At 36.3% G+C, this 27,209-nt stretch overlaps 2 protein-coding genes across 2 annotated transcripts; both read right to left on the bottom strand.

Annotated features, from left to right (window-relative positions):
- Positions 1-1,804: 1,804 nt before the first annotated feature.
- On the bottom strand, positions 1,805-24,449 carry LOC119247009 (natural killer cells antigen CD94-like). The gene is made up of 6 exons (XM_037513236.1): positions 24,421-24,449; positions 21,479-21,564; positions 20,018-20,080; positions 18,211-18,362; positions 17,479-17,582; positions 1,805-1,982 (listed from the first exon to the last, which is right to left on the bottom strand). The coding sequence occupies exons 1-6, from the start codon at positions 24,447-24,449 to the stop codon at positions 1,862-1,864; spliced, it is 555 nt and encodes a 184-aa protein (XP_037369133.1). The 3' UTR covers positions 1,805-1,861.
- Positions 3,616-7,428, bottom strand: LOC129146042 (natural killer cells antigen CD94-like). Its single transcript, XM_054696831.1, has 5 exons — positions 7,408-7,428; positions 6,801-6,888; positions 5,532-5,627; positions 5,334-5,396; positions 3,616-3,779 (listed from the first exon to the last, which is right to left on the bottom strand). The coding sequence occupies exons 1-5, from the start codon at positions 7,426-7,428 to the stop codon at positions 3,616-3,618; spliced, it is 432 nt and encodes a 143-aa protein (XP_054552806.1).
- Positions 24,450-27,209: the final 2,760 nt, after the last annotated feature.

Genomic DNA, 27,209 nt, shown 5'->3' with positions numbered 1-27,209 from the left:
TGTGGTTAGTTTCAAGGCCCAACCCCTTGCACCACCAGGGAGGCCCTTATCTGACAATTCCTGAAGACACTAACTACAAATATGTAAACCAATGAAATTTCAGCAAAGTTAAAAAAACTGAAACAAAGGTGTTATAAACCACTGATACTACAATAAAAATTTTAAAATAGGAGGTACAATGTCAGCTTCATGGCAGAGAAAGACACTATCATCATTTGCCCCATGTGAGCTAGATTGTTGTTACAATGTTGGAAGTATAACATCTCCCCCTTCAGGTGCAGTTGCCATAGCACATCTAAGCACACACACTACCCACTGTGCTCTCTCCATATCCTGTTCTTGACCCTCCCTCTCCTCCTCTGGAGCCTCAGTTACATGGTCAGCTTCCATGGGTTGAATTTAATCTTTATGTTTGTCTAAGTATATTTATCCAAATTAGGACTCCTCTTAGTATGTGAGAATGCAGAAGACACCCATGTGCCTGTGATCTAAGTCTGTGCTACAAGCAAACTGGGTTGGCTACCACACAACCCAGAGGTCTGAGGAAGAAGGCAATGAGAGGGTGTGTGAGCAGGTAAGAACCAAACCTGGTTCATAGGTAGAAGATGTAGCATAGTGACTAACACTCCGTAGGCTTCTCCTCACCCTCCCTGTCTAAGGCATCTGATATCAGGAGGTTGCTTCCCTCCTTTTCAGGTCCCCGCAAACCTGATAGAAAAGATAAACATAAAAGGAAAGCCACATTACCACAGACTGCATATAAGAGGAAAGACACTTAATTACTCTGAGAGAAGCCAATTTCCCGGACAGAGAAGCACATCATCAAATAATAGCAAAGAGAAAGACAAATATCTAGAAATCAAACTTTAAATTATAAAATTTGATGAATGCCAGAAAGAGAATTCAAAATAGATGTCAGGGAGATAACAAATACCAAGAAAAGATGGATTGACAACTGATAACTCAAGAAGAAATTTAGGGAGAAGAGATTGATATTAAAGAAGCAGTGATTGAAAGTATAAAAGAAAAACAGAACTAGAGATCCTGGATATGAAGGTTCAATAAATGGACCAAAACTGCTAAGGAAAACATACAAAGAAGGATAGAATACAAGCAAGAAAGAATTAGTGAAGAAGAAAATAGAAATCTAGAAATAACTCAAGTGGTAGAGGAGAAAGGATAAGATTTAGGAAAAAATGATGAAAACATGAGGCCATCAGTCTCCATTAGGAAATGCATCACAAGGATAATGGACATCCTTAGAAAATGAAGAGAAAGAGAAACAAACAGAGAATTTCTTTAAAGAAATAATTGCTGAGAATGTCCCAAACCTGGGAAGGAACAGTCTACAGAAATTCATGAAATCACTAGAACATATATTTGTCTAAATGCAAGAGGACCCACACAAAGACACATAATAGAATATTTCCAAAGTTTGTACAAAATGATATACAGTTATCCAGAATGATCTAACATTGGAAATGTGAGTAATGATAAATCTTCACAATTTAGAATTCTGTACGAAAGAATGAAATGATGTTGACATATATTATTTGATATAATTGTTTATTTAAATTTATGAAAAGAAAAATTACTAGGATACATCATTAAAATATATTAAGTTCAATACCAAACATGAATTAAATCAAAGTATTCATTACAGTCTTTATCTTATGCCTTATAGTAGCAGATGGTAGTGCACGGACTCATCATTTTTATATTTTCAAATATATACAAATAGTATGAGACAACTTGAAAGATTTCACACAACCCAAAATTAGATAACTGGAATAGGATAAGAAGGAGACTTAGCATTCTTTTATTGGGTCTTCACTGCTCACTTTTTCCACCGAAATAACACCTAAGTAAGGTGCTGTTTACAGATATAACGGTATTCCTTCGTGCAATTTTCATCCCAAGCATCACCACTTGGGTTGTATATTATGCACTTCTTTGGATTTTCAGTTTCAATGAGTGGAAATCTGTAATTAAAAATGAAAATGCAATATATGGGAGAAAGAAATGAAAATGTCAGTGATATTTCTTATTAAATAGTAGAGCTTTTCAAAGCTTTTGAAAAGGACATTAAGATACAGAGTCATATTTTTTGTTAAATAGCTACAGTCTACATTACAGAGTAGCATGTTACTAAAATTCATTTATTACCTCTCTAATCTAATACATAGAGGGCAGGGATTCTTTTGCCTTTGTTATTAATGGTTTTAGTATTTTATATACTTTGTTTCAATCTATATTAAAGATGCACTGACTAATCCAGTCCAGGGAAACAAGTCAGGGCATAAAACTTGCCATTGTATGAGGCTGGAGAACCCATGTTTATGAATGAGAAGGGAATTTGAAGATTACAAATATATAAAAATAGTACATGATATTTGAGACATGGGGTTATAATAGCGGTTGAGAATATTGGGCTCCAGCAGAATAAAGAAAATCAAGGACACTGGACATCCCCCATTAATGTACCTTCTGCAAACCCTCATACCATCCCCCCACACCCCCAGTACTGGTTCTAATGCAGAAGGGAAAAAAAAAATGCCAGAAGCTCTTATATGGTCACAAGTTCACAACCTATATATTAGAAGCAACCTAAAATTGTTTTTCTGTTCCAACTATTTTCTGTCTTTTTATGCTATAAAAAGAGGATTTTAGCTCTGATGAAAGCCAAGAAAATGCGTAAAGACAGAAAAACCCTTGACTCAGAAACTTACAGACCCTGGGGAACAACAGAACCATTCAGCCACACCCAGACACGGTGATGTGCACGGTAGGTCGCTCCAATCCAGTAAAAGTTTGGATTAAGCTTCATAAAATGCTGCTTGGATACAAAAACAAATTAACCTAATTTAAATCTACTCTGGATAATATTTTTTTTAATTAATGCCCAGCATTAGATTCAGCCTTTCATCAAACACATTGAAATTATTTTTAACAGTTTGTTTAGGAGGTAGTCGTGAGTCAACTATGTCCTCAAATATCAGTCCCATTCACTTATAAATAACAACACAAAATTTCACATGTAGACAAAAAGAAAAAAAAAATTATATATGGGGTTCGAATTTTCATGGAATACTTCCTTCATAGGAGACTGATATTCAAATTGATTCTACATCAGTGTTTTAAGGGATAAAGTTTGTAGGTATACTCTTCAAAACGAAAATTCCACAAGGATATTACATGGGGCTAGGAATAATTTCACTTTTTTTAAGAACTGGATAATTTTTGTGATGATACTTCAGGGACTGATGACAAAATATTGAGAATTATACAATAAAGTACAAAATCAAAGAACTAAAAACTGTAAGTATTTGGTTGATTTTTTAAAATAAAATAAACCTGTTACATCTGCTCTGAAATCTCTCTAAAATGTGTCTTGTATTCCATTTTTAATTTGCCTTGAATTTTATTCCAATTAACATACATCTTTGATGGAATTTCATGTAGATTTTATATGGGTATCTGAAGTTATAGGATATCACTAAATCATTAGCTTAACAAATAATTATCCACTATGATATAATGAAAGTTGGAATCAAATCATTCTGCTTACTGAGATGACAATTTTTCCTAGGATTTAAAAAATATAGGAAACCAGAATTAAATACATGCCAATTCATCTCTGTTGTCCATCTGAAGAAGGGTGGAATTCTGAGCAGCACAGGAATCATTACTGTTTTTCCAAGTTTTTAATTCACTGGATATGAAGTAACAGTTGCATTTATAGCCGATCCATCTTTCTCGGCAAGAACTGTTTCCAGAGTCTAAGAGAAAAATAACATGTAGCTGTTAATTGGAGATTGTTTTTCAATTTCCTTTGCTCATTCAAAAATTAATTTTAATTTACATTTTTCCCTGCAAATTCTTTGAAAAATCTATCTGAGAATATATTTGAATATTCTAGATACAGATAAAACTGTTTTTCTATTGAATCTAGTCTTTTTTCTGTCCTAGAGGTAACTAAATCTAGGAACAAATTAGATCCTAGAGAGGTCTGCTGTGCTAGCATGTTAGTTCCCTGGCCTGGGATTGAATTCAGGCCATCTCAGTGATACTTCCCAGTGGTAGCACTGAGTTTTAGCAGTAGGCCACTAGGGGGGCCACAATTCTAGAGATCTTTAAAGGAAGAAAGTATTGTAACATATTTCCTGAATAATAACGAAGAGCATATGTTGGGAGAATTCAGATATATGAGCTGGGTATTTGATCTTATAAAAGAAGATGCATAAAACAATTATCTTGAAGTCTCATCCCAGTTTACACTGGTGTTTTCTGAGCATTTACTATCTTTCTTTACAAAAGGCCTCACTTGTAGGCTCTCAAATCTTTGTAAAATGAGTGGTGCTGACATGTGATTACAATGTGAGGGCTCATCACAGGCCTGGGGAACAAGAAAATAATAGACAAAGGATATAAACTCCTAGTGGAGCAAAATATTGCTGAAATATTCCAAAATCAAATTCCAGATCTTCAAAATATTGCATGATAAGTTCTGAGGATCTAGTACACAGTATTATGAAAGTAGATAACATTTTTCTATTTCATATTTGTGATTAGCAAAAAATGAGTAGATCTAAATGTTATCAACTTAAGAGAAGTGCCACATTGGTGATGGAATAGAGGTGTTAGCTAATATATAATATCAGCATATCAGACATTTATCAAATTAACACACTGTGCATCTTAAGCTTATACAATGTCAGTTGTATTGCAATTAACTAGGAAAATCAGAAAAAAAGATGGTAAAAATAATAAACCTGAAGTGAGATATGATCACAAAAGATATTGAGGCAACTTTAAAAACATTTTGACAAAATGCATTCAGAATTAAGTTTTAAGCAAGCTCACTGGATGAGATTTAGATAAGCTGAAAATTATACACTAAATTCTGCGTGAAAAGATGCAGGATCAAAATTAAAGGGATATAAATGTATGGTTTATGAGCAACCACCAGTTATTTCAGATTAGCAGGGATTTATACTGCAACTTAATTTGATTTTCTACTTAAATTTGAACACTCATACAGGTTCATGGGTCCATGTCATGGTCATACAGGTTCATGAACTCATGAAGCTGTCGTTTTAGGTTAATATTTCCTTTACATTTGAATATATAGATGATGTACAGTCAATGTAATTTGATAATTTGTAAATGGGAGAATAATGAAATGAAACTATCTTACAGTTAGTAGGTCAATTTGTATAACTAGATTACAATATTTCATTATGGAATATTGTATGTAGAAATATGTATAAAAAAGTGAGGAAACTGCCTATTTCATCCTCTAGAAACCCCAAGGTTTACAAACATGAACCAACCTTCCTGGAGTTCAGCGGTATCTCCTGGAGAGATTGTCTGCTCATTATTATTTTTATGAGATGCTGTAAGAAATTATAGCAATTATTAGGTACAGTTTTATGAAAAAATAAAATATTCCATGTCAATAAATGCAACATTAATTATTAAATATTTGATCAAAGTTTGAACTTTATATAGACGTGCCTAGAAAAACTTACTATGAAACACCAACAAAGTTCCCAAAACAGCCATCAACGAAAGGCAGGTCACTCCTAAGATCCCAGAAATACACCTCCATAAAGTGGTCTGAAGTGCTGAAGAGAAAGAGTTAGGGTAATGCCTTCAAAGGAACACACTGGAGAAGTGAAACATTGGAAAATGAAAACAAGCTATTGAAAGCTCCAAGCAATAAAGAAATTCATTCTGTAAGGTTATTCAAGCATTTTCCCTTTACTGGATACATCTTAGTAATATAGACTCACCAGTAATTTTTTTGGAGGGGAGGGCATAGAAATAGGAAGGTCTGAATAAGACGAGTTCAACAGATACAAAGTTCTGTTTGTGGACTTAAATAGTGGACATTAACATATTTTATCAGGGAAAAATCATAAGAGGAATCATTCCCAGTAGGCAATTAAGAGAAATTAGGTCTCTTATAATTTCACTTATTCAAGGTATCAAGCTGGCAGGTATCCAACTCAGAAGTAAAATCACTGGCTAGACCCAAAGTCTTCCCTGTAACTCAGCCATCATTTTGAAAATGCTTCCTAGCAATGTCCTTTCTAATCAGTCCCTGCTAGAAACATGTCAGGGTGCTCATAACTCTGTAGAAGTTGAATGGGGATGAAAAGACAAAGGACACCCTGGACCTGGTGTGATGAAGGCTCCCCAGCACATACAGGGATGACTCCCTGGGAACCTGCTTTTCTTTTACATAGTTTAAATGATGACATTTAAGCCATCATTTGTTATAATACATTGCATTTTCTCATTCCCAAGTTTACTTTTTTATAGGCATTTCACATAAAGAAATAAACCTTAGAAGATTCTGCATTAATATGGGTACACTCCCTAAGTACATTGCCATTCACATCTAGTTTGCACAACAATTATATCAGCTGACTTTTGGATGTCAAAACAAAATGAGAAATTTTTATGAACTTATAACCATTGGCATAAACATTTCAAATTCACTAGTTAGCTCTATGCTCAAAAAGAGTTGCTATAATTTAACCTGGTAAATCAGTCCCTTAAGCCGTTAGTGCTGTCCCTGTCAGAAACCATCCTTTCAACCTGTTGGAAAAGCTTCACAAAACAATTTCTATAATGAAGAATAAAGAAAAAGAAAAAGAAAAATGAGAGCAAAATACTGATATATATGACATATAAAATTCTCACTTTTTTCCCAGTCCTGACTTGAAATGATCAATATCCATGACACATTTTCTTGTTTGTATTTTCTAGTTGCACAGCAGGGCTGCACGTACCTGCCATAAGGAGGGGTGCTCCTGGTCGACGTGGAGAAGGCTCGCTTTTTCCAGAAGATCTGGGTCTCGTTATTGACTGAGCTGGACACTTAGAAACCAAAAGTTATGGAAGAAGAGGGTTAAAAGGAAAATGGAAATTGTGCATTCAAACAATGCTCTCGAATCACCTATTTACTGGTGAGAGTGGATGGACAGTATGAAACAGAAGCAGTAAAATCAGACCTTCAAAAAGTTCCGGAACCACAATACAGGAAATTCTCACTGTACCTGCGTGGTGCCTCCCTTTGTTTATGATAAAAAAGGTCAGAGGGGAAGTTTTTTCTTTTTTTAATGTTTGAACTTCAAATAATTTAAAAATAATATTTGGGAAATAATGGAGACATGGGCAAACCTAAGTGTATGTACTCAGTGTAATAAAATTACACAAATAAAATTTCCTTTTTTAAAATAATAAAAAGTATTCATTTTTTACATTGTACTAAACTCTGATTAAAATATTTAGCATATATTAGATCAATAATTTCTGAGACTGACTTAATAAAAAATACATAATTATACTCATTTTACAAAGCATCATAAAACTCAAGAACAACTCCAGGAGACTTACCTTTGAAACCAGGCAGTACATATCCACAGACACATGCAATTTATTTTAAATCAAGCATCTCTTCAATTTAGCGGATATGTACTTTCTTAGCACAGAGTGATTGTTATTTCCTTGTCTCATTCTGTGATTCTGTTTCCTGCCTCCTCAACTCAGCTCAGGAAGGCAGAGGTCAAAAAGGTACAAAGTGACCTCCCATTGCTGTTCCATGCACTCTCTCTCTCTCTCTCTCTCTCTCTCTCTCTCTCACACACACACACACACACTCTCTTTCTCTCTCTCTCCCGTGCGCGCACACCCTACAATTGCCTCAGTTGCTTTGAGCAGAAACAAAGTACCTAACTCAGATTTTGAAATGGGGGCCAGTGGGTTAGACCCAAGATTGAATGAAATCAGCTGAGACCCAGTTTGGATACTAAAGTAGGTTCCACATGGATAGTCATGACTAACTCAAGGAAAATTTTTTTAAAGATTTTTTTTTTAATTTATGCATACAAGAACTGGCGCAAGAGGTGTGGTGGGTGTGAGGATTCACCAGAGGCAGAGTGGTGAACAGAACAGGGAGATTGACGGAAATACACTGCTGAGGGGAGCAGCAGCAGGCAAGACAGGAGAGGCCTCCTGGGCCATGTGGCTAGCTCCCTAGGTGGCAAGGGTTCAAACTCATGCTACAGAGGCTGTGGACAGCTTCACAGTACTGTACTTAACCCCTTGCACCATCCACGAGCCCTCAAGGACATTTTGAGACACTACACTTCTAGAAGGATGGACATAAGAAAATTGTGGGACTCTTTCAAAACTTTGTTTACATTGCTTTTATTTTTTTTTAAAGATTTATTTTTATTTATTTATACAAGCACTGGGTACAGTCAGAAGCACGGGAGGGTGAGAGAATTCACCAGAGCCAGAGCGGGGAGCAGAGCAGGCAGAAGAACCGAAGTACACTGCTGAGGGGAGCAGCGGGCGGCAGGAGAGGTCTGCGTACCATGTGGGACCCTCGCCCGGCGGCCGGGGATCGAACCGGCGCTGCAGAGGCTGTGGGCAGCTTCGCAACCCAGCGCTCAACCGCTGCGCCACCAGGGAGCCCATGCTTTTATTTTTTTCATGTAGGTTTTTATGAGTATATTTTGGTTCATTTTGAAGCACAATGAATTTGAGAGTGAATTTCTTATGTACAGTGTAATCAATTAGGAAACATAGTTGGACCTGTGGATCACAGATCTCCTTCAGAATTAGCGAGAAATGAAGTTTTCAAGAAGAGCAATGTCTTCCATGAGCTTTATTTGAAAACATTTAATATATCAATCAGTTCTGAAACTACCACCACTTATGTGGAAAGAAGAATTTGTTAAATAATGTAACACAATGTGACTTTATTGAGGGAACTAACAGTGTACTTGTGACATAAGAAACAAAGGAAAATAAAGATAGTTGTTCTAACAATGAGGATTAAATATAATGTCTTCTGTTCTGTTTTTATTCTTTCACATTTTATATTGGAATGATTTCTTCTGCTTCTTTTTTTTTTTTTTACAGAAAGTAGCAACAATAATACAGCACAGGGAACTCACTTACAACACTTGTGTAGTTTTTTCCACTAGCAATATCTTACATATGTAAACACAATGGTAACAACAGGATATTGACACAGAACAATCACATTTCATCAGTTTTCCATGCAGATATTTACTTGTATGTGTGTATAGGGAGAATTTAACAAAATTTTTAAACTCATGGAATCATCATCACATCATTCCTGCTTTTATGTTCTACAGAAAATTGTTGTTCTACCAACAATTTTTATTTCACTCTGAATTAAGTTTTTGAAGAAAGGCAAGATAAAGATTAAATTCTTTCCTTTGCTTTCCAGTTTGGTGTTTTGAATTGGTTCATTTTAAGAAATTTTTAACTCTTACTAATGGCAAATTATAGCCTATGCTGCGCTAAATGTGTATTTCTTATAATCTCAGTTAAGAATTTTGGTTTCCACTACACTGATGTAGAAATTTACAATACACCAGAAACTCTGTTATGAGCAATACTTTCTTTAATGAGAAAATCACACTAGTATGTCTACTCTAGGAAGTCACTTACTTTTTACCTAGCTCTTCTTAGAGTTAAAACTGACATTATTTCATTTTAATCAGGCAGCTTCAAAAGCTAATTTGGTTCCACTGAAAATTTTTTTAAGGGTTCACCAGGATTGATCTTCACATGACTGGCCCTTCTGAACAGAGATGATCATCTTGTAGCTGCAAAAAATTAGGAATAAATTACCATTGATTAATATGCTCATGTGATCTTATTGAACACGTTTATTGAATTTGATCTCTGACAAGTTACCCAATATTTATGAAATTTTATTGTGGATTTACTATACTACATTGTTGTTTTAACAGATTGGCTATCATTTTACAGTTGCAATTTTATTGAGCAGTTATAAATTCAGTCAGGCATAGAGACAAGAGAGTTGACAAGAGAGTTGACACAAGACAGTTTCGCTTTTTAAATGAAGTTAAAAGCACCAAAAATAAAATTGCTTTCCATCAGGAGAAATAAACAGATAAATATTAACCAAAGTGACAAATTCAGAAATAACTTATTCACACTTCAGTGACAGATAATATACTACATGACAGTGGTGGGGACATTTAGATGTTTCTTGGCTCTAGACACCACCTCACAGCTACTTTGTAAAATGAGATGTCTGCACTGAAACAGAAGCATCCAAACAATGATGAACTAGCTTGTAACATACTATTTTTTGTAAAAGTTGGCATCTCCTATTGTGCATGAAGGGCAAGTTTTATGAAGCTAAAAATACATATCCCTTGTTTCCAGATTATTTAAGTTTAGCCCTTACTATATATAAATATCTCTTTTCACAATCAAGAGCGTCACATGGACTGAAGTAAAAACCTCATGTCCGAGCTGCAAAAAGCTCATTGCTGCACTGGCTCTGGACACCTGGTGGTTGAAAACAGTGTCTCTGTGGTGAGTGTTGTGGGCCTTTGGGTTTTCACACTGAACCAAATTGCCTAAGGTGATAAATTGGTCACTTTTTTACATCTAAAGCTCAGGTTTTGTTTTTATTTTTATTAATTATAACAGAAATGGCACTGAACATTTTTATTCAAATAAAAATGAAAATCTTACATTACAAAGCTCTGTGGTTAGTATCTGCTCATACAACAGGGAAGTAGAATGTCTCCGCAAGAATTGTGAGATGCATCAGGACCCAAGGAAGATGCTATACAGATCAGTAAAAATGTGTCCATCTGGAGAACTCACCTTCCAACGTTTCTACTGAACTCTCACTCAGTGAGGGTGAATTTACACACTTCCAAGCTGTCAATACATAGGTAGGTAGGTAGATGATACGTAGAGAGACAGACACACTGACAGATCGGGAAATATATATAAAATGTAATATTTTAAACAATTTGATGAACAATTTATATACACCAGAAATTCTTTATGAGCAATACTTTCTTTCATGAGAAAATCACACAAGTATGTCTACTCTAGGAAGTCACTTACTTTTTGCCTAACTCAGCCTGTATATTTTAAATAATTTAATATTCAGTACTTTGGGTAAAAGATATACATCAATCTTTGATACTACTTTTCCATGCCTGTTTGATTTTGAAATTATGTCAAAAATTTAAAAAAAGCATACAAAACCAAAATCACACAGGAAGTCATTTTCTCCTATATACTACATCTAATATGTCATTAAATATGGTTTATATGTATTTTGGAATATACATATGTGTGTGTGCACGTGTCTCTATATCTCAATTATCATTTCTTATCACCTCCATTACTCTGAGACTCCAACTTTGACGAAGTGCAAAAGCTGGATTCTTCTTGAATACTTCAGTGTTTAAATATATGCTATTAATTAATGTTATCACCAAAATAGTGATTCATTTCCATATTTATTTTAGATGTCCTGTGCTTCCTTGGAGTCCTTAGCAAAGGTATGTGGCCCCAGGTCACCTGGTGTCTGGTGACTGTCGGTGTGACTGTGTAGGACATGGAGAAGGAGGTGTCCTTCTGTCCTGGGAATTTTAAGGATTGAGAGCAACTGAGATGTCAAATTCTTTATAACTCCTTAAGCTCTGTATTTTCTGGCTTTCCCTCCCCCAGGGCTGTATCAACCATTTCTACCGCACACTCCAAGTCTGAGGTTTAACCCTCATCTTCACTCCAACACAAGCCTTTTCACTTGCTGCTTGTTTGTATCCAAAATACGCATACTCGTGGATTCCAACTTTCCTATGTGCATAAAATTATTTATTTCTCAGATGAATATATTCTCAGTTATAAATACCACTGTTACCATAATTTCAGGATATCAGGCCTAGGCTCCCAGGCAGGAAAGGATCCCAGGCAGTGTGGCAGCGCTGAGTCCCAGCCACTAGCCCATATAGTTGGTGTCTCATGAAGCCACAGCAGGAACTTCACTGACACTGAGACGAGGAGGCAAAAAGAGGCAGATTTATTTTGAGAAAGAAAAAGTTAATTAAGGAGAAAAGGAAGAACAGATATAAAGTGGGTCTTCCGGGCCCTTGGACCATGCCAGGGAAGGGTCAAAAAGCCAAGTGGAGTCCTGCCTCAGAGAATATGCACCTTCTCTTCTTAATTATTCTAATGCTCCACCAGTCTCTTAGTGAGTGGTTGGTTCTCAGTGGGCTCACTCACTGCCTTAATGTCTCTGTGCCTCTGAACTAAGTTTAGTGTCCAAGCCCTTAACTTAGCATACTTTTTTCTTTATCATCCTTGTTCTGCAATGTCCTGTTTCATCTAGTCTTAGGGGTTCCCTTTGGAATTTGTTGCCCTTATCTCTGGAGCCTTCCTTAACTCTCCTGAAGTCCCTGTCTGCAGGGACTTGAAGCTGTCCCTGAAGCTGCCTAACCATCCCTAAGTTGCCTAAGGACTCACCACTCTTTGAGGATCATCCCCACTAATTTTTCTATGTAGACTATGTATTTGTCATACACTGATAGCTCTCATTTTCCTTTTTGTAAGAACTTATTTCATTTGCATTGTGTACTTAATATTGTGATTACTAAAATCATTTCTCCCTCTAGTTTTAGAACCATGAAAGCAGACAGCTCTTAGACATGTACACATGTGCATCTCTGTACTTAAATCTCAGTGCCTGACCAAGGGCAGGAAAATTGTGTTTTGGTGAATCAAGTAAATTCTCTTCATTTTTTTCCATACAGTGGAGATTATGCATGTTCAAACTCTTTGTAACTATGTGACTAACAAAGTTTAATGTTTCCTGACTTTGTAGAACTGTATTTAACCATTAACTTGTCTTCTCAAAAGCACATTTTTTCTGTGATTTTGGAAATTTTATCTTTTAAACTTAACTGTTCATTCTTCCCATAGATACCAAAATGAGACAGACAGAAGACTGGTATTGTAAATAACTTATTGTGTATGCAAATATAGTGACAAGATCTACTTTGAAAGTATTGGAAGATTTGAACATTTAAAAATTACTTAATATCTCTGTCCCAGTTTGGATAGCTTTATTTACTATTTCAGTTCCAATAATGTTCCTTCATATTCCTTATTTCTTTTGTATTATTCCCAATGTTACTAATATGGTTTTTATTTTACTTTACTGTACATATAGTGAATTAAAATTAAGGAATTATACATGATATTTATTGAATAAAGACATCAATTTCTAGGGAAGTAAATATTTCCCATATTTGAAGTCATCCCAGTTCTTAGATATGGAGGAGAGAATGCAGTGAAACCTATCTATATGGAAAATTTAGTGAAGACTTTCCTGATATATTTATGGAGAAGTCTGAGAAATGAATAATTTTACTTTCAAAAATGCCTAGTGCTGGGCCTCCCCGGTGGCACAGCTGGTGGAGTGCCCCGCTATGAAGCTGTCTGCAAGCTCTGCAGCGCAGGTTGCAGGTTCGATTCCCAGCCAGCCAGGGAGAAACTCATATGGCTCAGCAGACCTCCCCTGCCTAATCCGCTGCTCTCCTCAGCAGTGTCTTCCGTCCGTTGGCCTGTTCTGTACCCGCTCTGTCTCTGGTGAATTCTCTCACCCTCCCATGCCTCTGACTGTACCCCAGTTCTTGTATTAAAAAAAATAAATAAATCTTTTTTTAAAAAATCCCTAGGGATCTAGGAGGTAAGTGTATTTCAGAGATAAAAGCATAATACAAGCAGCAATGATCCTGGGTGGAGTGAATATCAAGGATTTGGGTGCTAGTGTTTGGGTGGTAAAGAGTGACTGATGCCATCCTTGGGAGAAAGGAAAGAAACAGAAAATACAAAGCTGGGGACTGTGAGTAAGACTTTGACATCTTCAGGTTACTGTCAATCCAACATGACCCAGGATAGAAAGATGGCCTCTACAAACACACATTTCTTTTATATTATATATAAATGTACTTACATCTCTATACCTAAGAAGCAAAACTTCTTTAAAATAGATTAGGCTAGATGAAATTTCCAGGTTTAAGATAATGTCAATTGATAGAACACACTTAAACATTTAAGCAAAGTATTTCAGAAAAATCAAACTTGACAATTTTCAGTTTTTCAGGCCCGAGAGTAAAGGATACCTGAAAAAAGTAGCATCAAACTTTGACATATACCTTTTGCCCAAATCATTAAATGCCAAAATTGTTAAGGCATTATTATATTTTATATGTCTTCCTATATCATCTACCCATCCATCCATCCATCATCTGTCTACCTAACTACCTATCTATCTGGTAAAGCTTGAGAATGTGCAAATCACTTGACACTCACTGAACGATGGTTTATTACAAAAGTTAGAAGTTGGGTTTTCTAGACTGAGTTTTTATTGATCTGACAATTCTTTTTTTTAAGATTTATTTATTTATGCATACAAGAGTGGGGGTAAAGGCCAGGTGCAGGGGGTTGGTGAGAGGATTCACCAGAGACAGAGGGGAACAGAACAGGCAGATCAACTGAAATACACTGCTGAAGGGAGCAGCAGGTGAGTCAGGAGAGGTCTGCTGCACCATGTGCGTTGCTCCTTGTCTGGGGATCGAACTCATGCTGCAGTGGCTGTGGTTAGCTTCATAGGCTGCGACCCAACCCCTTGCACCAACAGAGAAGCCCTGATCTGACAATTCTTGAAGACACTATCTACAAATACGTAAACCAATGAAATTTCAGCAAAATTAAATAACTGAAACAAAAGTGTTATAAGCCATTGTTACTACAATAAAATTTTAAAATAGGAGGTACAATGCCAGCTTCATTGCAGAGGAAGACACTCTCATCATTTGCCCCATGTGAGCTAGATTGTTGTTACTATGTTGGAACTATAGCACCTCCCCCTTCAGTGTAGACTCCATAGCACACCTAAGCACACACATTAGCTACGGTGCTCTCTCCATAACCTGTTTTCGCCCATCCCTCTCTTCCTCTGGAGCCTCAGTTACATGGTCAGCTTCCATGGGTTGAATTTAATGTTTGTGTTAGTCTAAGTATATTTACCCAAACTAGGACTCCTCCTCTTAGTATGTGAGAATGCAGGAGAGACCCATGTGTCTGTGATCTCAAGTCTGTGTTACAAGCAAGATGGGTCAGCTACCATACAACCCAGAGGTCTGAGGACGAAAGCAACGAGAGGGTGTTTGAGCAGGTAAGAAACAACCTGGTTCATAGGTAAGAGGTGTGGTATGGTGACTAACACTCCATAGGCTTCTCCTCACCCTCCCTGTCTAAGGCTCCTACAGCAGGAGGTCGCTTCCCTCCCCTTCAAGTCTCCCCAAATCTGATAGAATAGATAAACATAAAATGAAAGCCACATTACCACAGACTGCATTTAAGAGGAAAGACACTTAATTACTCTGAGAGAAGCCAATTTCCCAGACAGAGAGAAACTTCATCAAATAACAGCAAAAGAGAAAGACATATCTAGAAATCAAACTTTAAATTATAAAATTTGATGAATGCCAGAAAGAGAATTCAAAATAGATGTCAGGAAGATAACAAATTCCAAGAAAAGATGGATTGACAACTGATAACTCAAGAAGAAATTTAGGGAGAAGAGATTGATATTAAAGAAGCAGTGATTGAAAGTATAAAAGAAAAACAGAACAGAGATCCTGGATATGAAGATTCAACAAATGGAACAAAACTGCTATAGAAATCATAAAAGAAGGATAGAATACAAGCAAGGAAGAATTAGCGAAGAAGAAAATAGAAATCTAGAATGATTCAAGTGGTAGATGAGAAAGGATAAGATTTAGAAAAAAGATGGAAACATGAGACCATCAGTCTCCATTAGGAAACAAAACAGAAGAATAGTGGACATCCTGGAAGGTGAAGAGAGAGACAAAGAAAGAGAGAATTTCTTTAAAGAAAAATAACTGAGAATGTCCAAACCCGGGAAGGAACAGTATATATAAAATTCATGAAATCACTAGAACATATATTTATGTAAATGCAAGAGAACCCACACAAAGACACATAATAGAAAATTGCCAAAGTTTGAACAAAATGATATGCAGGTATCCAGAATGAGCTAACATTGAAAATGTGAGTAAAGATAAATCTTCACAATTTAGACTGTTGTACAAAAGAATGAAATGATATTGACATATATTATTTGATATGAATTATTTATTTAAATTTATGAAAAGAAAAATTACTAGAATACATTGTCAAAATATATTAAGTTCAATACCAAACACAAATTAAATCAAAGTGTTCATTACAGTCTTTATCTTATGCCTTATAATTACAGATGGTGGTGGTTTTTATAACATTTTTAAATATATACAAATAGTATGAGACAACTTGAAAGATTTCACACAACCCAAAATTAGATAAGTGGAATAGGATAAGAGAGATACTTAGCATTCTTTTGGTGGGCCTTCACTGATCACTTCTTGACCAAGGGTCACCTAAGTAAGGTGCTGTTTACAGATATAACGGTATTCCTTCATGCAATTTTCATCCAAAACATTACCACTTGGTTTGTATATTGCGCACTTCTCTGGATTTCAGTTTGAAAGAGTGGCAATCTGTAATCAAAAGTGAAAATGCAACATATGGGAGAAATAAATGAAAATGTCAGTGGTATTTCTTATTAAATAGTAGAGCTTTTCAAAGCTTTTGAATAGGACATTAAGATACTGAGTCATATTTTTTGTTAAATAGCTACAGTCTTCACCATTACAGCGTAACATGTTACTAAAGTTCATTTATTACCTCTCTAATCTAATACATAGATGGCAGGGGTTCTTTTGCCTTTGTTGTTAATGGTTTTGATATTTGATATACTTTGCTACAATCTATATTAAAGATTCACTGACTAATCCAGTCCAGGGAAATGAGTCAGGGCATAAAACTTGCCATTGTATGAGGCTGGAGAACCCATGTTTATGAACGAGAAGAGATTTGAAGATTATAAATATATAAAAATAGTATATGATATTTGAGACATGGGTTTGGATAGGAGTTGATACACTGGGCTCCAGCAGAATAAAGAAAATCAAGGGCACTGTTTTCTCAGGACAGCCCCTATAAATGTGCCTTCTGCACACCCACACACCCCAGTGCTGGTTCTAAGGCAAAAGAAAAAAAAAAAAGTTAGAAGCTCTTATATGGTCACAAGTTCACAAACTATATATAGAAGTAACTAAAATTGTTTTTCTGTTCCAACTATTTTCTGTCTTTTTATGCTCTAAAAAGAGGATTTTAGCTTTATCTGTGATGAAAGCCAAGAAAACGCATTAAGACAGAAAACTCAGGGCCTCTCTTGGTGGAGCAGCGGTTGAGCGCTGGGTGGCGAAGGTGCCCACAGCCTCTGCAGCGCCGGTTCGATCCCCGGCCGCTGGCGAGGGTCCCACATGGCGCAAAGACCTCTCCTGCCACGCCAGCGGCAACCCATTCTGTTCCCCGCTCTGGCTCTGGTGACTTCTCTCACCCTCCTGCGTTTATGACTGTACTCAATGCTTGTATAAAGAAAGAAATAAATCTTAAAAAAAAAAAAAGACAGTAAACGTAAAGACAGAAAAAAACCTTAAACCCTTGACTGAAACTTACAGATTCTGGGAGACTGCAGAGCCATTCAGCCACACCCAGGCACGGTGCTCTGCACTGTAGGTCACTCCAATCCAGTAATAGTATGAATTAAGCTTCATAAAATGCTGCTTGGATACAAAAATAAATTAACCTAATTTCAATCTACTCTGGATGACATTTTTTTTTTAATTAATGCCCAGCATTAGATTCAGACTTTCACAAAAACCAATGAAATCATTTGCAACAGTTGGTTTAGAGGTAGTCATGAGTCTCCTATTTCCTCACTTATCAGGTCCATTCACTTAAAAATAACAACACAAAATCTGACGTGCAGACAAAAAGAAAAATTATAATGGAGTTATAATTTTCATGGAATACTTCCTTCACAGGGGACTGATACTCAAATTGATTCTACATCTGTGTTTTTAGGGATAAGTGCTGTAGGTATAATCTTCAAAACCAATATTCAGCATGATTCTACATGGGGCTAAAAAAGTATTTCCCATCTCTCTAAAATGTGTTTTATTCCATTTTAAATTTGCCTTGAATTTTACTCCAATTAACATACATCTTTGATGAATTTCGTGTAGATTTTATATGGTTATCTGAAGTTATAGGATATCACTAAATCATTAACTTAACACTAATAATCCAGCATGATCTAATGAAAGTTGGAGTCAAATTATTCCGTTTAGTGAGATGACACTTTTTCCTAGGACTTAAACATATAGGAAACCAGAATTAAATACATGCCAATTCATCTCTGTTGTCCAGCTGAAGTAGGGCGGAATTCTGAGAAATACAGAAATCACTACTGTCTTTCCAAGTTTTGAATTCCTTGGAAATGAAGTAACAGTTGCATTGATAGCCAACCCATCTTTCTTGGCAAGAACGGTTTCCAGAGTCTAAGAGAAAAATAACATATAACTGTAATTGGAGATTGCTTTTCAGTTTCTGTTGCTCATTCAAAAAAATAATTTACTTTTTTTCTACAAATTCTTTGAAAATCTATCTGATCATATATTTGAATATTCTAGATACAGCTAAAAATGTTTTTCTGTTGAGCCTATTTGTTTTTCTCTGTTCTAGGGTAACTAAATCTAGGAACAAATTAGATCTAGAGATCTATTTTTATAAAGGTTTATTTATTTCTCATAGAAGAGCTGGGGTACTGGCCAGAGGTGTAGGGGATGAGAAGATTCACCAGACACAGAAAAGGGAGCAGAACAGAGGGATCCACTGAAAGCCACTGATGAGGGGTGCAGCGGGCGAGACAGGAGAGGTCTGCTTCACCAGGGTGTTAGCTCTCTGGCCTGGGATTGAACTCATGCCACCTCAAAGATACTTCCTGGTGGTAGCACTGAGTTTGTAGGTCAGTAGGGAGGCCACAATTCTAGAGATCTTTAAAGGAAGAAAGTATTGTAACATATTTCCTGAATAATAACAAAGAACATATGTTGGGAGAATTCAGATATATGAGCTGGGTGTTTGATCTTATAAAAGAAGATGCATAAAACAATTCACTTGAAGTCTCATCCCAATTTACACTGGTGTGTTCTGAGCATTTACTATCTTTCTTTACAAAAGTCCTGACTTGAAATAGGCACTCAAATCTTTGCAAAATGAGTGGTGCTGTCATGTGATTACAATGTAGGGGATCATCAAGGGCTGGGGAACAAGAAAAATGTAAACAAAGGATATAAACTTCCAGCAGAACAAAATATTGTTCAACTATTCCAAAATCAAATTCCAGATCTTCAAAATATTCCAAGATAATTTCTGACGATCTAGTACCCAGTATTATTAAAGTAGGTAACATTTTTCTATTTCATATTTATTATTAGCAAAAAAGAGTAGCTCTTAATGTTATCAACTTAAGAGAAGTGCCACTTAGTGATGGAATAGAGATGTTAGCTAATATATAATGTCAGCATATCAGACGTTTATCAATTAACACTGTGCATCTTAAGCTTATACAATGTCAGTTGTATTGCAATTAACTAGGAAAATCAGAAAAAAAAAGACAGTAAAAATAATAAACTTGAAATGAGATATGATCGCGAAAGATATTGAGGCAACTTGAAAAACATTTGGATGAAAGGCATTCAGAATTCAAGTTTTGAGCAAGCTCACTTGTAAGATTTAGATAAGCTGAAATCTGTACACTAAATTCTGAGTGAAAAGATGCAGGATCAAAATTAAAGAGAAACAAATGTTTATGAGCAACCGCCAGTTATTTCAGATTGGCAGGGATTTATACTGCAATTTAATTGGATTTTTTACTAAAATTTGAACACTCACTCAGGTTCATGGACTAATGAAGTTGTCATTTTAGGTTAATATTTCCTTTACGTTTGAATATATAGATGATGTATAGTCAATATAACTTAATAATTTGTATATGGGAGAATAATGAAATGAGACTATCTTACAGTTAGTAGGTCAATTTGTATAACTAGATTACAATATTCCATTATGGATGGTATAAATTGTATAAAAAAGAGAGGAAACTGCCTATTTCATCCTCTGGAAACCCCAAGGTTTACAAATATGAACCAACCTTTTTGGATTTCAGCGGTATCTCCTGGAGAGGTTGTCTGCTCAATATTAGTTTTATGAGATGCTGTAAGAAATTATAGCAATTATTAGATACACTTTTGTGAAAAAATAAAATAGTCCATGCCAGTAAATGCAACATTTATTATATAATTTGATCAAAGTTTGAACTTTATATAGACGTGCCTAGAAAAACTTACTATGAAACACCAACAAAGTTCCCAAAATAGCCATCAACGAAAGGCAGGTTACTCCTAAGATCCCAGAAATCCACCTCCATAGAGTGGTCTGAACAGCTGTAGAGAAAGAGAGGTAGGGTAATGCCTTCAAAGGAAAACAATAGAGAAGTGAAACATTTTAAAATGAAAGCAAGCATTGAAAGATTCAAGCGATACAGAAATTCATTCTGTGTTATTCAAGCATCTCCTTCTGGATACATCTTAGTAATATAGACTTGACAGTAATTTTTTCGGAGGGGAAGACATAGAAATAGGGAGATCTGAGTAAGATGAGTTCAACAGATACAAAGTTCTGTTTGTGGACTTAAATAGTGGACATTAACATATTTTATCGGGGAAAATCATAAAAGGTATCATTCCCAGTAGGCAATTAAGAGAAATTAGGTCTCTTTTATAATGTCACTTATTCAAGGTATCAAGCTGGCAAGTATCCAACTCAGAAGTGAAATCACTGGCTCGTCCCAAAGCCTTCCTGGTAACTCAGCCATCATTTGCCATCATTGAAATTCCCAAAGTCTCTCTATTCCCTGCTAGAGAAATGTCAGGGTGCTCATAACTCTGTAGAAGCTGAATGGGGATGAAAAGACAAAGGACACCCTGGACCATTCCACCCTGGTGTGATGAAGGTTCCCAGCACATAAGGGATGACTCCCTGGGAACCTGCATTTCTTTTACATAATTTAAATGATGATGACACTTAAGCCAACATTGGCTACAAGACATTGCATTTTCTCATCCCAAATTTACTTTTACAGGCATTTCCCTTAAAAGAAATAAACCTTAGAAGATTCTGATGGGTACACTCCTTAGTACATTGCCATTCACATCTAGTTTGTAAAACTATTTATCAGTTGACATTTGGGTGTCAAAAACAAATGAGAAATTTTTATGAACATGTAAGCATTGGCATTAACATTTCAAATTCACTAGTTATCTCTATGCTCAAATAGAGTTGAAATAATTTAACCTCGTAAATCAGTCCTGTAAGCCATTAGTGCTGTTCCTGTCAGAAATCATCCTTTCAATCTGCTGGAAAAGCTTCCAAAAGAACTACTATAATGAAGAATGAGAATAATAAAAAATAAAAATCAGAGCAAAATACTGATTTTGCTCAGCAATACTGATTCTCACTTTTTTCCCAGTCCTGACTTGAAATGATCAATATCCATGACACACATTTTCTTGTTGTTTGTATTTTCTAGTTGCACGGCAGGGGCTGGACATACCTGCCATGAGGAGGGTGCTCCTGGTCGACGTGGGAAGGTTCGCTTGTTCCAGAAGATCTGGGTCTCGTGATGGACTGAGCTGGACACTTAGAAACCCGAAAGTTATGTAAGAAGAGAGTTAAAAGAAAAATGGAAATTGTGCATTCAAACAATGTTCTCGAATCACCTATTCACTGATGAGTGTGGATGGACAGTCTGAAAGAGAAGCAGCAAAATCAGAGCTTCAAAAAGTTCCGGAACCACAATACAGGAAATTCTCACTGTACCTGCGTGGTGCCTCCCTTTGTTTATGATAAAAAGGTCAGAGGAAGGTTTTGTTTTTTTTTTAAATGTTTGAACATCAAATATTTTTAAAATAATATTTGGGAAATAATGGAAACATAGCATACCTAAGTGTGTGTACTCAGTATAATAATATTCCACAGATAAATTTCCTTTTTTAAATAAAATTCATTTTTTAAAAGTACTAAACCCTGATTAAAATATTTAGCATATATTAGACCAATAATTTCTGAGTCAGTCTGACTTAATAAAAATACATAACTATACTCATATTACGAAGTGTCATAAAACTCAAGAACAACTCATGGAAATTACCTTTGAAACCAGGTGGTACATATCCACAGACACATGCAATTTATTTTAAATCAAGCATCTCTGTCTGTCGATTTAGTGGATATGTATTTCTTTAGTACTGAGTGGTTGGTATGTCCTTGTCTCATTCTGTGATTCTGTTTCCTGCCTCCTCAACTCAGCTCGGGAAGGCAGAGGTCAAAAAGGTACCAAGTGACCTCCCATTACTGTTCCATGCACACACACACACACACACACACACAGAGACACACACATGCTCTACAATTGCCTCAGCTGGTTTGAGCCGAAACTCAGTACCTCGCTCAGATTGAAATGTATATAGTTAGAAAAATGCATATAAATTTCACTGTTCTGCTTATTTCCACATCCTTGTAGGAGGTCTCTGAGACTCTCCATCTTCTGCAAGCAGAGGAGGACAGTGGGTTAGACCCAAGATAGAATGAAATCAGCTGAGACCCAGTTTGGATACCAAAGTGGGTTCCAATGGATAGTCATGATTATCTCAAGGAAATTTTTTTAAAGATTTATTTATTGATGCATACAAGAACTGGGGCCAGAGGTATTGGTGTGATTCACCAGAGACAAAGTGGTGAACGGAACAGGGAGATTGACTGAAATACACTGCTGAGGGGAGCAGCAGCAGGTGATACAGGAGTGTCTCCCTACGTGGCCAGGGATCAAACTCATGCTACAGAGGCTGTGGACAGCTTCACAGTGCTGTGCTTAACCCCTTGCACCATCCATGAGCCCTCAGGGACATTTTGAGACACTACACTTCTAAGGATGGACATAGGAAAATCATGGTACTCTCAAAACTTTGTGTTTACATTTCTTTATTTTTTTCAGGTAGGTTTTTATGAATATATTTTGGTTCACTTTGAAGCACAATGAATTTGAAGTGTATTTCTTATGTACCAGTGTAATTGATTAGGAAACATATTTGGCCTGTGAATCACAGATCTAGTTCAGAACTAGCAAATAAAGTTTTCAAGATAAGCATATCTTCATGAGCTTTGTTTGAAAACAGTTAATTTATCAATCAGTTTTGAAACTGCCATCACTGATGTGGAAAGAAGATTTTGTTAAATAATGTAACAGAATGTGAATTTAATGTGGGAACCAACAGTGCACGTGTACAAAAAATGAAAAAAACTAACATGAGGATTAAATATAACATTTTCTGTTCTGTTTTTATTCTTTCACTTCTTTATTGGAATGTTTCTTTTTTTTTTTTTTTTTTTTTGTAGAAGTAGCAACAATAACATAGCACATGAGCTTGCTTGAGACACATATATTTTTCCACTAGTAATATCTTACATATGTAAACACAATGGTAACAACAGGATATTGACACAGAATAATCACATTTCATCTGTTTTCCATGCAGTCTTTTACTTGTATGTGCGTATAGGGACAGTTTAACAAAATCTATATATCTACTTATATAACTATCATCACATCATTCCTGCATTTATGTTCTACAAAAGATATTACCAACAATTCACTCTGAATTACGTTGTTAAAAAAGGCAAGATAAAGATTAAATTCTTTCCTTGCTTTCCAGTTTTGCGAATTGGTTCATTTTAAGAAAATTTTAACACTTACTAATGGGAAATTATAGCCTATGCTGTGTTAAATGTGTATTTCTTATAATCCCAGTTAAGAATTTTGGTTTCCACAACACTGATGTAGAAATTATGATACACCAGAAACTCTATGAGCAATACTTTCTTTAATGAGAAAATCACACTAGTATGTCTACTCTAGGAGTCACTTACTTTTTGCCTAATTCTGCATATCCTCTTCTTAGAGTAAAAACTGACATTATTTCAGTTTAATCAGGCAGCTTCAAAAGCTAATTTGGTCCACTGAAAACTTTTTTAAGGGTTCACCAGATTGATCTTTACATGACTGGCACTTCTGAATAGAGACGATCACCTTGTAGCTCCAAACAAATCAGGAATAATTTACCATTGATTAATATGCTCATGTGATCTTATTGAACACATTATTAATTTGATCTCTGACAAGTTACCCAATATTTATGAAATTCATTATGGATTTAAATGTACAACATTGTTGTTTTAACAGATAGACTATCATTTTGCAGTTGCATTTTTACTGGGCAGTTATAAATTCAGTAATATTTACCAGAGAGTTGACATAAGACAGTTTCGCTTTTTGAATGAAGTTAAAAGCACCAAAAATAAAATTGCTTTCCATCAGGAGAAATAAACAGATAAATATTAACCAAAGTAAAAAATTCAGGAATAGTTCATCTACACTTCAGTGAAAGATAACATACTACATGATAGTGGTGGGGATGTTTAGATCACTTGGCAACTCACCACTTCACAGCTACTGTATAAAGTGACATGTCTGCAAAGAAGTAGAAGGATTCAAACAATGCTGGACTAGCTTGTAACATATTTTTGTAAAAGTTGACATCTCCTGTGTGCATGAAGTGCAAGTTTTATGAAGCTAAAAATATGTATCCCTTGTTTCCATATTACTTAACTTTAGCCCTTACTATATATATACACATATCTTGTCACAATCAAGTGCGTCACATGGACTGAAGTGAGAACTCATGTCCAAACTTCAAAGAGCTCATTGCTGCCCTGAGAATTCTGGACGCCTGGTAGTTGAAAACAATGCCTCTGTGGTGAATGTTGTGGGCCTTTGGGTTTTCACAAACAAACTGCCTAAGGTGATAAATTGGTCACTTCTTGACGTCTAAAGCCTAGGTTTTTTTTATTTTTTATTATAACTGAAATGGCACTGAACATTTTATTCAAATTTAAACGAAAACCTTACATTACAAAGCCCTGTGGTCAGTATCTGCTCATAACAACAGAGAAGTAGAATGTCTCCGCAAGAATTGTGAGGTACATCAGGACCCAAGCAAGATGCTATACCGATCCTTAAATGTGTCCATCTGAAGAACTCACCTTCCAAGTTTCTATTGAATTCTCACTCAGTGAGGGTGAATTTACACACTTCCAAGCTGTCAATACATAGGTAGGAAGGTAGATGATACATAGACAGACAGACACACTGACAAATCTGGAAGGATATATAAAATGTAATATTTTAAACAATTTGATAAGCAATTTATATACACCAGAAATTCTTTATGAGCAATACTTTCTTAATGAGAAAATTACACAAGTATGTCTACTCTAGGAAGTCACTTACTTTTTGCCTAACGCTGCATATATATTTTAAACAATTTGAAAGATATACAACACTCGACATTACCTTTCCATGCATGTTTGATTTTGAAATTATGTCAAAAATTAAAACAAGCAAACAAAAACCAAAGTCACACTGAAAGTCCTATATACTACATCTAATATGTCGTTAAATATGGTTTATATATATTTTGGAATATGCATATGTGTGTGTGCACATGTCTCTGTATCTCAATGATCATTTCTTATTACCTCCATTACTATGATTCTCCAACTTTGACAAATTGCAAAAGCTGGACTTCTTGAATACTTTAATTTTTAAATATGTGCTATTCATTAATCTTATCACCAAAATAGAAATTCATTTCCGTATTTATTTTAGAGGTTCTGTGCTTCCTTGGAGCCCTTAGTAAAAGTCTGTGGCCCCAGGTCACCTGGTGTCCGGTGGTCATGGTGTGACTGTGAAGGAGGTGGAGCAGGAGGTGTCCTTCTGTTCTGGGTCAGTTTGGGATCTTTAAGGATTGAGAGTAACTGAATATGTCAAATTAAAAACTCCTTAAGCTCTGTGCTGCTTTCCCTCCCCAGGGTTGTATTAACCATTTCTACTGCACACTCCAGCTCTGAGGTTTAACCCTCATCTTCACTCCAACACAAGCCTTTTCACTGCTGCTATCCCTATACTCATCGTGGATCCCAACTTTCTTATGTGCATAAAATTATTCATTTCTCAGATAAACTCAGATATGAATACCACTGATGCCATAATTCAGGATATCAGGCCTAGGCTCCCAGGCAGGAATGGATCCCAAGCTGTGGTGGCAGCGCTGAGTCCCAGCCACTAGCCACCAAGTGCTGGTGCCTCATGAAGACACAGCAGGAACTCCGCTGACGCTCAGACAGAAAGCAAAAAGAGGCAGAATTATTAGAGAAAAAAGTTAAAGAGAAAAGGAAGAACAGATACAAAGTGGGTCTCCCAGGCCATTGGACCAGGCCAGGGAGGGGCAAAAACCAAAGTGGGGCCTTCCCAGGCGAAGCGGTTGAGCGCTTGGTTGCGAAGCTGACCGTGGCCTCTGCGGCGCCGGTTCGATCCCGCGCTCCCCGGCCACTGGAGGAGGGTCCCACATGGCGCGCAGACCTCTCCTGCCGCCTGCTGCTCCCCTCAGCAGTGTACTTTGGTCCTTCTGCCTGTTCTGCTCCCCGCTCTGGCTCTGGTGAATTCTCTCACCCTCGTGCTTCTGACTGTGCCCAGTGCATGTATAAACAAAACAACCAAACAAACCAATAAATAAATAATAAAACATGTCTCTATAAATAAAATTAAAAAAAAACAAACAAACAAAAAAAAAAGTGGAGTTGTGCCTCAGGGAATAAGCACCTTCTCTAACTAATTATTCTCATGCTCCACCAGTCTCTTAGTGATTGGTTGGTTCTCAGTGGGCTCACTCATTGCCTCAATGTCTCTGTACCTAGAACTAAGTCTAGTGTCCCAGCCCTTAACTTAGCATACTTTTCTTTATCATCTTGTTCTGGATTGTCTTGTTTCACTTAGTCTTGGGAATTCCCTTTGCAATTTGTTGCCCTTATCTCTGGAGCCTTCCTTAACTCTCCTGAAGTCCCTGCCTGCAGGGACTTGAAGCTGTCCAGGAAGCTGTCTAATTATGCCTTAACTTGCCCTATGACTCCCTACTCCATGAGGATCATCTCCATTAATTTTTCTATGTAGACTGATCTTTGTCATGCACTGATAGCTCTCATTTCCCTGCTTGTAAGAACTTATTTCATTTGCATGGTGAACTTACTGTGATTACTAAAGTCAGTTCTTCCTCTAGTTTTAGCCCCATGAAAGCAGACACTCTTGACTTGTACACGTGTGGATCTCAGTACCATACAGCTCATTTTCAATGGCAGGAAAATTCCTTGTTAGTAATCAAATAAATTCTTTT

The sequence above is a fragment of the Talpa occidentalis genome, unplaced genomic scaffold, assembly GCF_014898055.3.
Source record: "Talpa occidentalis isolate TD23 unplaced genomic scaffold, MPIMG_talOcc4v2.1 talOcc4.16, whole genome shotgun sequence".
Lineage (NCBI taxonomy): Eukaryota > Metazoa > Chordata > Mammalia > Eulipotyphla > Talpidae > Talpa > Talpa occidentalis.
Note: the sequence above shows the minus strand (reverse complement) of the source record. Positions and strands in the feature narration are given on the sequence as shown.

Excerpts from the sequence above, each read along its gene's own strand:
- LOC129146042 (XM_054696831.1), bottom strand. The coding sequence starts at position 7,428 with ATGTACTGCCTGGTTTCAAAG. Across the intron at positions 6,889-7,407 it reads TGTACTGCCTGGTTTCAAAG|TGTCCAGCTCAGTCAATAAC; the intron begins GTAAGTCTCCTG and ends TTGGTTTCTAAG. Across the intron at positions 5,397-5,531 it reads AACTTTGTTGGTGTTTCATA|CATCTCATAAAAATAATAAT; the intron begins GTAAGTTTTTCT and ends AATTTCTTACAG.
- LOC119247009 (XM_037513236.1), bottom strand. The coding sequence starts at position 24,449 with ATGTCACTTTATACAGTAGCTGTGAAGTG. Across the intron at positions 21,565-24,420 it reads TATACAGTAGCTGTGAAGTG|TGTCCAGCTCAGTCCATCAC; the intron begins GTGAGTTGCCAA and ends CGGGTTTCTAAG. Across the intron at positions 20,081-21,478 it reads GAGCACCCTCCTCATGGCAG|CATCTCATAAAACTAATATT; the intron begins GTATGTCCAGCC and ends AATTTCTTACAG.